The sequence below is a fragment of the Oreochromis niloticus genome, linkage group LG2 (assembly GCF_001858045.2).
Source record: "Oreochromis niloticus isolate F11D_XX linkage group LG2, O_niloticus_UMD_NMBU, whole genome shotgun sequence".
Classification (NCBI taxonomy): Eukaryota; Metazoa; Chordata; class Actinopteri; order Cichliformes; family Cichlidae; genus Oreochromis; species Oreochromis niloticus.
In genome coordinates this window covers 32391230-32403593 of record NC_031966.2, presented here as the reverse complement: position 1 = coordinate 32403593, position 12364 = coordinate 32391230, and the positions used below count along the sequence as shown (strand labels likewise).

The 12364-nt window shown below is 43.1% G+C and overlaps 1 protein-coding gene across 3 annotated transcripts in view; it reads left to right on the top strand.

The window, feature by feature from the left end:
• Positions 1-10138, top strand: part of ppp3cb (protein phosphatase 3, catalytic subunit, beta isozyme) — a 35484-nt gene extending 25346 nt beyond the window's left edge. For 2 of the 3 annotated variants that reach the window (XM_013275423.3, XM_005456311.4), the window contains exons 8-14: positions 1231-1325; positions 1516-1641; positions 3228-3305; positions 3381-3465; positions 3736-3833; positions 4911-4958; positions 7618-10138. In XM_013275423.3, the coding sequence (XP_013130877.1) occupies positions 1231-1325; positions 1516-1641; positions 3228-3305; positions 3381-3465; positions 3736-3833; positions 4911-4958; positions 7618-7796 (709 nt within the window). In that variant the 3' untranslated portion in view covers positions 7797-10138. The remainder of the gene's footprint in view (positions 1-1230; positions 1326-1515; positions 1642-3227; positions 3306-3380; positions 3466-3735; positions 3834-4910; positions 4959-7617) is intronic. The other variant, XM_013275424.3, reaches the window with a different exon arrangement.
• The last annotated feature ends 2226 nt before the right edge of the window (positions 10139-12364 follow it).

Sequence of the window (12364 nt, the reverse complement as noted above, 5' to 3'; positions counted from 1 at the left end):
GCATTGTTAAGAGTTGGTCTGACTGAGAGTGCACCAACAGCTGGTGCAAGATTCAACCCTAACTAACTCAGCACAGGAAGTCAAAGAGGCTTCGTACACTTTGCACTAAAAGTCTGAATAAAATAGTGAAGGGAAAAAAAATTGTGACCCAAAAATGCATTCCTGGCATCTATTATCTCACTGAAAATCCTCTAGATGTAATGCAGCAATTAAGGCAGTGCTGTGTTCTGTGTGTGTGCTGTTTGGTGAACCCATTAACAGTATTTGGTCTGTCATGCAGACGGGTAGTCTGGGTAATCATCCAGAGGTCTTAATGCACTTGTTATAGGATGGCCAAAAAAGAAGCTATTTCAGTCGTCAGACTTCTGCACCTGTGCAGAGTAGCTAATGTGGAGATAAAGCATGCATTCATGGTCAAAAAAAAAAAGACTGTTCGATGAAGTAAGCAGCAGCAGTGTGGAGACAAAATGAAGCAGCTTTCACCTGAGAACTTACAAAAGACATTGTACTCACTGCTGTCTCTATGAATTCTTTAAAAAGCCCTTGAGTTGTGAATGTGCCGTTGGTGCATTATATTCTCCAACAATAGCGACAGCACAAAGAGAATAACGGCCAGCTCACTCAAAACAAAAAATCTAAGCTAGCTGCTACAGGAACTACCCTAAATGGTGATTTTGTCTGGGAAAAATGGGTTTTTCTTCACTGAAGTTTAAGGAGCAGTGAGAATCTAAAGCTGTAGTTCGACTGATTTACAGCAGCACACTTTCCTGTCAATATTACCTGATGAAATGTGTGTTGTTTATAGTGGACTGACAATGAAAAAGGATCTATTTTGAATTCTAACAAATCAAAACATACGTTGGTGTAGGAATATTAGCATTAAATTCACACAGGACATGAACCACGCTCTGGGTGAAAGTGTTTGACCCGCTCAGCCACCACAACCCAGAACAGCAAAGTTTTGTTTTGATCATTTTCATTTCTATGCAGGCTTCTGATGCCCAGTAGCTTTCGCTTTTTTTACTTTGCTTGTCATTTTCCTCTGCTTTGCAAGGCAATCTGCTCTATTTCTGTTCTGTTAGTTTAAAAGAGTGTGGCTGTCTCACCTCCAACCATCCCCTGGCTGCTTTAGAAGACCTGCAAAGCAAATCCTTGGTTTTTTCATCCACAGCGCGGTGTCCTATTTGAGTGGCTGTAACGTGGGCGTCTTGTTTGTCTCTCTCTCCTCAGGTACCGTATGTACAGGAAGAGTCAGACTACAGGTTTCCCCTCGCTCATCACCATCTTCTCCGCTCCAAACTACCTGGATGTCTACAACAACAAAGGTCTGACTGACGTGTGTTATGCAATTATTGTAGAGCAAACTGTTCGTGTTGTAAGACTTCTCAGGAAAATCTTTGCATGTACAGATGGATGGAAACATTGTTACCTCCAAGCTTTCAAAGGGCTAATATCTGCTTCTGTGTGTGTGTGTGTGTGTGTGTGTGTGTGTGTGTGTCGTGTGTGTGTGTCTAGCTGCGGTGCTAAAGTATGAGAACAATGTGATGAACATCCGTCAGTTCAACTGCTCTCCTCACCCCTACTGGTTGCCCAACTTCATGGACGTCTTTACATGGTCGCTGCCCTTCGTTGGAGAAAAAGGTACCACACACACACACACACACACACACATTACGTAACAAATACCATGGAAGAGGATGTTGAAGAAGAAGCGCAAAATCTTCCTCTTCCACATGAAGTTAATTTAGAAACCATTTAATTTTGAAAGTAAAAGTAACAGAGTTTGCACAGTATGCATGTCTACTTTGGGATCCTGGTCCTTGCTGGTGTCAACTGGTCAATAGGGGAGTTGACTGGATGTCTTTGGGATTCTGAGACAGAAGGAGGAACTTAAAGTGTCTAAAGAGCATTCATGTATTCTCGAGGATCATCAGATTTGATGACCCGTTTGACCTGTTTGAAGGCAGGGACAGCCCGCAGTGTGTGGGACCAGTGGGTGGACTGGCTTCCTCTATGGGCCCAGTGTAACTGTGGGCGAATGGCTTGTGAGGTTTAGAGGCTGCTGGCCTTTCAGGCAGAATATGGCTTCAAAACCAGCAAAGTGTGGCATCAGACTCTGGGCTTTATTTTATGGAACGTGTAAATGTATACAGAGCAGCCGGGAGGAGGAGCTGCTGAAAGACACCAGGAGACGCGAGTGGTGCTAGATATGTCATACAACCTGGGACAGTAGCACCTCAAAACAAGGCCGACGATGGCTGGAACACATTTTAATGTCAATGAACACGACATCTCAATTCATTTTTTTTCCAAGATAAGCTTCAGCATAGCAGATTTTTAGCATCAATTACAACCTTGTGACAAAAACCAGTTGCTTTGTTAATTATGGTTGCAATCAATAAACATACATTTTTTCTCTGCAGTTTAAAATTGAGCTCAAGACGATATATGTTAATGGTTCCGGGTCAAACTGACCTGAGGGATGCCGCTTTGATAAGCGATTAATAAAACGGATCGCTGATGTAAAAGAGGCTCAATTTGTCTTTGATTAACAGTAACAGAGTGTGATTCTTGATATCTTCATCTTTGTCCCGTCACGGCCCTCTAACGTCTTCACAGCTGGGCATTTTTATTTTTCACAGTAGACACTGAAACATGTCGTATCAAATGGGTAACGATCACACTGATGATGGCTCAGGTTCCATTAAGGCAGCGGTCCCCAACCCCGGGGCCACGGACCGGTACCGGTCTGTGAGTCATTTGGTACCGGGCCGCGAGAGTTGAGACTCTGGTGTGAAATGTATGGTTTTCAGGGTTTTCAGGGGTTTTAGCGGTTTTTAGCGTTATTTTGTTATCATTTTTTTCGTTAACTCGGTTTTCCTGGGTCTTTTCACGTGTGTTATGAATAAATCTTCTTTTTTTCGGTACCGGTACTAGTTTTATTTTGTTGTATTTATCCACGACACCTTAAAGGCCGGTCCGTGAAAATATTGTCGGGCACAAACCGGTCGTGACGCAAAAAAGGTTGGGGACCGCTGCATTAAGGGATCGCGGAGAGTCGGTGTGAAGGTCTGCTGTCACATAGGTCGATAATTTACCGCTATTCATTTGAGGGACACGATAATTACCCTGTCGTCAACGTTTTGACCAGGACCTAAACTGCATGCACCAGTTGGCAGTTTTGTTGTCCTTTTATGGAAGCGTGTCTGTGTCTGTTTGCCCCGCAGTGACTGAGATGCTGGTCAACGTTCTGAGCATCTGCTCTGACGACGAACTCATGAACGATGGAGAGGAGATCTATGACGGTGAGGAGCCGCCAGCATTCTTTTTTTCTTCTACGTGTCTTTTTTCAATAACGTTTCTGCTCCACTCACTTCCAGCCAGTGCAGCGGCAGCGAGGAAAGAGGTGATCAAAAACAAGATCCGAGCCATCGGGAAGATGGCCAAAATGTTCTCCGTTCTACGGTGGGTCAAGTTGCAGTTAAACACGTGTGTGCTTGCCTGCACATGCTCGATTTCCAGTAACTTCTGCAGAAGCCGGCAGTCATCAGATCCTCACTTTTTAAAAGTGATTTTTCTAAAATCTGTCTTTTAAACCACAAGTGTGTTTTTTTTGCATGTTTGCAGGTGTGCAGTGTGTGAGGAAGTGTGTAATTCTTTCTCTTTATCACCTGCTCTCTTCTTTTACCCACACACATCTGTCACACACACAAACACACTGTCTCTGTTTCTCAGGGAGGAGAGTGAGAACGTCTTGACCCTGAAGGGACTGACCCCGACAGGCATGCTGCCCAGTGGAGTTCTCTCTGGGGGCAAACAGACCCTGCAGAGCGGTGAGCGTTTCATTCACTCACACACACATAAGCACACACACAGTCACATGCACACAAACCTAACCCTGAACTCATATTCAGAAACACAATGCCACACAGACAGTTTGAGTATCTGCTTGGAGCATCCTCAGGTTCCTCCATGCCCTCTCTCCTCTTCTCCTCCTCCTCCAGCTGTTTTTCTCCTCTCATCCTTCTGCCTCACTGACTCACTCCCTCTCTCCACCTCACCTCGCCAGCGCTGAAGGATACTAACAGCCCACTGGTTGCCTGCGTGTACGAGTGTTAGAGAGAGTGTATGAGCGTGAGGCTGAGAACCCGAGAATGACACCAAAATACAGGGCGAATGCGTGTGTGTGTGTGTGTGTGTGTGTGTGTGAACTAACAGCAGCTAATGCTAACACCAGGTGCCCTCTGAACCTGCTGTGGTCTCAGTGCTGCTCTGAGGGCTTTGCTTGTTTAAAGCCTGAAACATGCCCCTTAGAAGGGGGTGTCTGGTAGTTGGGATATTTAACTAATGCTATTGATAACATATGGATGTTACATATGATACTGATGATACAGAGTCTCCCACTTGTGTATATTTATCGTGATGACATCTCCACAGAGCTCTTAAGTGAATTAGGCCAACAGAATAGCATGGAGGAAATTTCACATGTTCAGCCAAACAGATATTGGTCCAAGCTGGCCGTCAAAAACTGCAATCTTGCACTTCTGCCTTAATTCATGGTGCTCGTCATAAATCACATAATACCTGTCTGATCTCCCAGGCCAGCGTGAGGTCTCGTTTTATGTTTTGTGACTTCCTGTTTGATTTTTGGATCACCCCAAAGTTCTGCCTACACTGTTTTCCAACCAGAGTTTGTTTGACAACATTTAGCTCAGCCTGTCGGAGCCTCCTCAGCAAGCGCTGCTCACCCATACGGCAAAGATGTTTACGCATATCTGCACAGAGCATGTTTCAGCCTTCACTTCGTTTTCCTTCTCCTCCTCCTTTCTTTGTACTCCATCTTTCTCTCGGACTCTGTCATCTCTCTCTTCCTGTCCTCCTTTCTTTCTCTTCTTTTGCCCATCCTTCAGCTACCATTGAGGCCATTGAAGCTATCGAGACAGTTAAGGACGCCGAAGGTAAAATCCCACTCATTTCACTGTGTGTGGGCGCGTGTGTTATATGTGTGTGTGTGTGCGTATGGACGTGTGTGCAGCATGGCTGCGCTCTCAGTCGCCCATGCTCATAAGGTCATAGATTTTTCCTTAGACACGATGCACTCAGCTCTTCTAACTGCATCAGCGCTCTCAACAAAGCCGCTGCATGCTGGAGCCACCACATTAAAGCACACAACATGCATAAACCTTTCTTTTTCATCCTCTTGGGAAGCAGGAAACACATACAGCCATATATTTGCATTCTGTTCAGATGAAACACGCAGAGAATATTTTCTCCACACACACACATTTATAAGAAGAGCGGGAATGTGGGCGGGAGAGGATGTTGCAATGGAGGGCAGGGTCACCCAGACCTCCTCACGGACTGCAGTGTGTTAGTGTTTTTCTATAGTTTCCATAGATGCCGTAGTTCTGTAGAAGATGAGCATGCAATCAATCTGTTTCTCAACAACCTACAGCAGAACTCGGGCCGGATCAAAATTTGCAACATTTGCAATTCGCTGAAGAAACGTTTACACTGATCTGCCACAAAACTCATCTTTTTATTTAGCTTTCAGCCTCCTTCAGCGTATTCACGTGACCTAAATTCAGAATAAAAGTCTTTGCTTACACCAAGAGATGGTGTGTGCTGAAGAAGGCAAGCTAGTGTGGCTGAAACCTCTGCAAAAAGTTGGGTTTGGGATTATACAGATACAGTTTCACACTCAAAACCTTTGCAAAGAAAAAAAGATTAATTTGGCATATGGATGCATTACATTCAGAGGTGGCTGACAGGTCTGCCAGGTTCTTTTGAGCTCATGAACAGATTGTGGTCATGGATTGTGTCTTTTGTGTATCATGCCCAGCGTGCACAGGCCCAGTACTCGGCACGCTTCAGTTACCCATACTATTTTGTGTTTGTACCTTTAGTGCTGTCTTTGGCTTACCTGAAGTACAGACCATAATTTGTTTACCCAAATGAATTATGGGTATCGCCTGTGCTGTAGTTTTCTGTCATGTTATATATGATTTGTAGTTGGGTGTTAGACATGTGCTTTGCAGTACAGTGGCATCTGTGAGCAGCTGCATGTGTGACAGTTGTCGTTGTGCCGTTGTTGAAGAGTTGGCGTCGGCCGCTCCAGACAGTCCTCCTTATTGGTACAGGAGCATCTGCTGGAACAGAGGTTTACCTGGTTTGGGGTGACAGCTACTACAAGGATCAACCTTAATGCTGGTCGATGTTCTGTCTAATTTAAAGACACACCGTTTAAAGACAACTGAAATAAAGCCAAGTCTACAGCCATGCTAGCTCTGTGAAATGCTTCCGCTAGCATGCTAACAGGTTTAAGAATGACAGAAGGAACATGCTGCCGAATTAATACGTTTACTGAAGTCCAGATATGCGTGAATGACCGACTCTTCAGTGCGACTGAACAGACTGCGATAATTTGGATCTGGTGTACTGCTAATGTGTTTGTGTGCTTTGCTAACATTTGACGATTAGCAGTAAATATAAAGCAAAGCTAACACTACGCAAGCATGAGCAAACATCTGACAAATAATAATAATATTATTAATAATAATGATGACTAACTCAAACATAAAACCCATTTAACAATCAGAGACTGTAACACACATAATAAATGTCCATTCAGTCATTTCCTCATTTGCACCTTTAAAGCATTAGTGTCGGTTTGTATGAAGTTGCAACTTGGATAAAAAAAAAATAAACAAAATAAAAACAAAAAGCAGATGCGCATGCGTTTGTTTCATAATGACTCTAAACACTGCTGACTCACCTGTACTACTTCCTGTAAAACCGCCATCTGATAATATCTTGCAGCTCTCTGGAAACCAGTTGGTTTCACTTTTTTTTCTGTGTAAAGATTTCTTGAAAAGCATGGAGGTAGCAATCAGCTCTATCTAACTGTCAGCAAATAAATATTCTTCCCAAAATGTTGAAGCACTTCCTGAAACATTTGTCAAGTCCAAAGCGAAGTAAAGAAAATCCTGGCTGTCACTATGACCTGACTAAAATTGGTGGAGTGCCTCTTTAAGATATCAATCCAAGGTTAAAGCTGCGCCCTTAGTCACAAACAAGGAGTACTCCCAAAGCCAAAAGGGAGGAACATGAGGGAAATGGAAAAATGTGACTCGTGACTACAAGTCTTTACCTGTAAATTCTGTGAGCTCCTTCTGTATATGATGGTTTGAATGAACAGCTAACTGTCAGAAACTTGTCCCGAGGGGAAAAGATATCTTAAGGACTTACGAAAGACCGATTGTGCTCATATTGTTTTTCTCATAACATCTTACCAACCACTTTACTCACACTGCTAATCTAAGGTCAATGTCCAGATAAACACTGGCTCATGGGTGTCATAACATCTTTGTAGATATGAATGTACGATATGATTTTGTTTATCCAAACCCCAGCTGACCTTCAGCTGAAGAGATTTACATCAAAATGATCTAAATGTGGTTACTGGAGAAATTGGGAAAACATTTACTTCCCAGGCCACGCTCACGCTCCTTATCGGGGGGTTTGGATACACAAGATTTTGTGCAATACGGTGTCGACTTTTAACTGTGCATGTATGTGTGCTTCTGCCTTGGTGTGTGTATGTGTGTGTCTCTGCAGCCATTCGAGGGTTCTCCCCGCAGCATCGGATCAGCAGTTTTGAGGAGGCCAAAGGTCTGGATCGGATCAATGAGAGGATGCCGCCGCGCCGCGATGCTGTCAACAGCGTGGGCCTGTCGATGGGCCGCATGAACATGGGAGAGCCCAATGGGACCGACAGCAACAGCAATATACAGTGATGGACGTACATGCCCACGTGCCCAGACACGCACAACACTGACCTGGTCCCATATTTCATATTATGTGTACATAGGCATATATACAGACAAGAAAAATACATCTCACACACACACACACACACACACACACACACACACACAATATTTCCTTTACTAAATAGGTACAGACAACATAAAACACACATGCAATTACATACACACATCCTCCCCTTTTTCCTGTCGCCCTCAGCTGTTATGTAAAGGCATGAGCGTACCTGGACTTTACCACCAAAGGCTCGATCTCTTCACTGAACTGATTGGCCCCATTTAGAGAACTACAACTCTCATGTACCTGCACAACCACAGGAAAAGAGTCTCCAAAAACGCAAAGCACGAGGAGCTACTGTTTGCCTTGTATGGAGGGGGGTGGGGGGATCACCAGCGGGCTGACAGTGACAAGCCTGTGAAGGTATGCTGTTTGTGATGGACGGGGTCAAGTTTAAGGGCTGGTGCAGACGGTGGGGGGGAGGTATTTAAGTCTCATGTATGATTCTTTTTCCTGTTTGCATCCCTAAAACAGGAAGTGGAACCATTACTAATGCTGATTTTCCAAAGTGCGTGCACATGCTTTTAACGTGTCGGTGTCTGTATGGCTGTATTTGGAAAAAACGAAAAAGTGTTTACGTTTGCAAACACGAGCAGATCCGAGCATCAGGCAACGGCGAGAATATGTTTTTGATGTGCAGTGTGGCGGCTTATCTGCCAGCGAGAGATGTGCGGAGATAATCTCAAGCTGCGGTCTAATCTGAGCCTCGCCATGCTTTCCTCCTTTGGAGGAGAGTCCCATTTTGCTTTTGTAGCACCACACTGCAAGCATACGCCACTTGAAGTCAAGTGGCAGGAAACCCCCCTGCCTACCCAGCCACCCAAAAAAGAAACAGAGAAACCCCCTCCTGGCTCCAAATGTGACCCGGGATCATATTTGAAGTGTTTCTCCCCACCTGTTGTGTGTAAATAGAATAAATAAGAGAGGTTTTATTGCACATCTTGATGCGTTTGGTCACAGGATGCAAGATCCAGTGTATGGTAACGTGGGATACCTAATGTACTGTATGTGAGGGAGACGCAGAGGTGGGGGAGGGGAGTTGAAATGTGAATTCAACACTCTATTCATTCTCTTTCTACATCCTCCTTTCTTCCCGAGTTGCTGTCCGCTAAAAAGACAGCAGTGACTGCCGGGAATCTCCGGCCTAAAAAGCAGGAAATGATATTCCACTGAGGAAACAGACTCTTCTGGTGAAGGCAGAAGCCAAGACAACAAGAAGAAGTCCGAAGGGGGAAAAAGGGTCTTTGTAAAGCATTTATATTAAAGCATCAGTGCATGCAGAGTTAAGTTCTTTGATAATAATGTGAAGATTATATTTGTGCTCTGTGTTTCACTATGGTAGGATTTTCTTTTCTTCTTGTTTTTCTGGCTAATATAAATGAACTGAGGTATGATGAACCATTTATTTTGTACATAATGTTAATTTATTTTATTTTTTTTTGTATTCATTTTGCGTTCGATTTCATTGGGGGTTATTTTTCCCACCTTTTTTTTCCTTCTTCTTTTTTCACGACCTGTGTTTCCGGTTTCTTTCGACGCTGTACAGAATGACGACTCACTTCTATTCAAAGTGTCAAGTCCACGTTCTCTCCTCTCTTCTTTGTCGATGTACAGGAGTTGTTTTAAAATGATAAATATGAATAATGATAAACAAATATTAAACTAGCATCGATGAATGACCATTACTATATACAAAGGCACAGGCATTCAGGCAGCCAAAAGCATGATTGCATGGTTAAAATTTGCGCTGTTCAAAGCAAAAAAGCAGCGGACACATTTTAACGGGAGGCGTGTTGCCGTCACAACTTAAAGGAAAAAAGTGTACTCTCTCTCTGATCATAATTCTTGATGATTCCTCTTGTTATTTGATGATATTTATGAGTCTATGATTATTATGATTCTATTTATTATGGACATTATTCTTAATATTAAGCTCTCTCTCTCTCTCTCTCTCTCTCTCTCTCTCTTTCTCTGCTGGTTGCTCTTCATGTTGCATTGCTCCTTGGTTGATCTTGTGCTTCTCTGGGAGAGGTGAACCCCCCTTGGGAGACCCTGTGCCATAGAAATTGTGCCACGGTTCTGACTTTCTCTGTCTCTTGTTCAATCTTTCTCTCTCTCTCTCTCTCTCTCTCTCTCTCTCGGTTTCTCTCTCTTTCTCTCAGCTTTCTGTTTTGACTCCCCCGGTCACTAACACTGTAAGCATGCCCCATGGGACGATCCACTTTTTTACTCTTGAATAAAATATGCATGAACCTTTGGTATGGATATGGAGCCTTTATTTCCTTGTCACATCTTTCCTTACCAATTTATCACAGACACAAATTGCAATACAAAGGACTAACTTTCATGTCTGTGAAGGTTCTAGTCCATCCACGAGTCGTTTGGTACTGGGCCACGAGAGTTAAGGCTCGGGTGTGAAATTTATGGTTTTCTGGGTTTTTATCAGTTTTTAGTGTTATTTTTTTATCGTTTTTATCATTAACTCGGTTTCCCTGGGTCTTTTCCCATGTGTTTTGAATAAATCTTCTTTTTTTTGGTACCAGTACTGGTTTTATTTTGTTGTATTTATCCACGACACCTTAAAGGCCAGTCCGCTAAAATATGGTCGGACATAAACCAGTGGCACAAAAAAGGTTGGGGACCGCTGATCCAGGTCCTCTCAGTCTATGCAGCTCTGATCAGAGTTAGTCGTCTAAGGAGCTTGGAAAGAAAAGCGTCTGGACTTCTTCAAGTTGCTTGAAGATGTTTCACCTCTCATCCGAGAAGCTTCTTCAGTTCTAGGGTCAAATGGTGGAGAGTTCCAGATTTAAGCCCTGTGGGAGTATCCCCCCAAGAGGGACAATGGACCCCCTAATGATCCTCTACCTAATCACACGAGCCAAGGTGTGAAAACGGGTGTAGATCACAGAACTGAAGAAACTTCTTGGATGAGAGGTGAGACTTCAGTCCAGATGCTTTTCTTTCCAATCTCCTTAGGCGACTAACTTTGATCAGAGCTGCATAGACTGAGAGGACCTGTTTTGGGGGAAATGTGAAAAGTAAAGGATGCCACACAACAAAGACATTTAAAAAGAAGTCATACATGTTTAAGTAGTTAAGATCTGAGCAAAGATCAAGTCTTAACCTGATATTAAATATACAAACATTTAAATAAGACCCCCTTTAAACAAGCACTCAGCGACAGTGGGAAGGAAAAACTCCCTTTTAACAGGAAGAAATCTCCAGCAGAACCAGGCTCAGGAAGGGGCGGGGCCATCTGCTGCAAAAGGTTGGAGGTGATGAGAGGAAGAGAGCCAGACATTAATATTAGCTAATGATTAAGAGAGTGCTGCATAAACACATCGAGAGGTTAGTGAAGAAGAAATAGTCAGTGCATCACAGGAAGCCCCAGCAACCTAGGCCTATTGCAACGTAACTAAGGGGTGACACAGTACTATGACGCCTTTAAGATAAGATGGGGCCTGATTATTCAAGACCTTGTATGTGATGAGAAGGATTCAAAATTTGAATCTAGATTTAACAGGGAGCCAATGAAGAGAAGCTCTCTCTTCTAGTCCCTGTCAGGACTCTCGCTGCAGCGTTTTGGATCAACTGAAGGCTTTTCAGGGAGTTTTTAGGACATCCTGATAATAATTAATTACAATAGTCCAGCCTAGAAGTAATAAATCCATAAACTAGTTTTTCTGTATTACTCTAAAAGAGAATATTTCTAATTTAGAGACATTGTGCAATTGCAAGAAAGCAATCCTGCATATTTGATTAATATGCACATTGAAGGACAGGAAGGCCAAAAAATACCAAGATTCCTCACTGTGTTACTGAAGGTCAGGGTAATGCAATCCATTATGTAAATAAGATTGGTCCTAGCATGCAACCCTGTGGAACGCCATAATTAACCGTAGTGTGAAGAGGACTCTTAATTTACATGAACAAATTGGATATTAGATACATATCACTGCATTGCAGTGTCTTTAATTCCTTTGGCGTGCTCTAATCGCTTTAATAAAATATTATGGTCAACAGTTCTAAATGATGCACTGAGGGCTAGCAGGACAAACACAGTCCACTGTCAGAGGCCATAAGAATTATCATTTGGGACCTTCAATGAAGATGTTTCTGTACTGTGATGAGTTCTGAAACATGACTGAAAATCTTCAAATAAGCCATTCCTCTGCAGATGATCAGCTAGCTGTTTTACAGCTACCTTTTCAAGAATTGTTGAGATAAAAGAAAGGCTCGAAATTGGCCTATAATTAGCTGAGATAGCTGGGTCAAGTGATGGCTTTTTAAAAAAATGGTTTAATTACTGCCAACTTAAAGTTCTGACGTACATGGTCCAAACATGCTATATCCATGCCCTGCTATCAGCCCCTTTGATAGTTTAACTTTCTTTTGCTTTTAGAACTGCCTTAATTCTTGATGGCACAGATAGAGTAAGTACAACGATCCAGCAAAAACTGCAGTTCAGCCACTACCTTTAGCA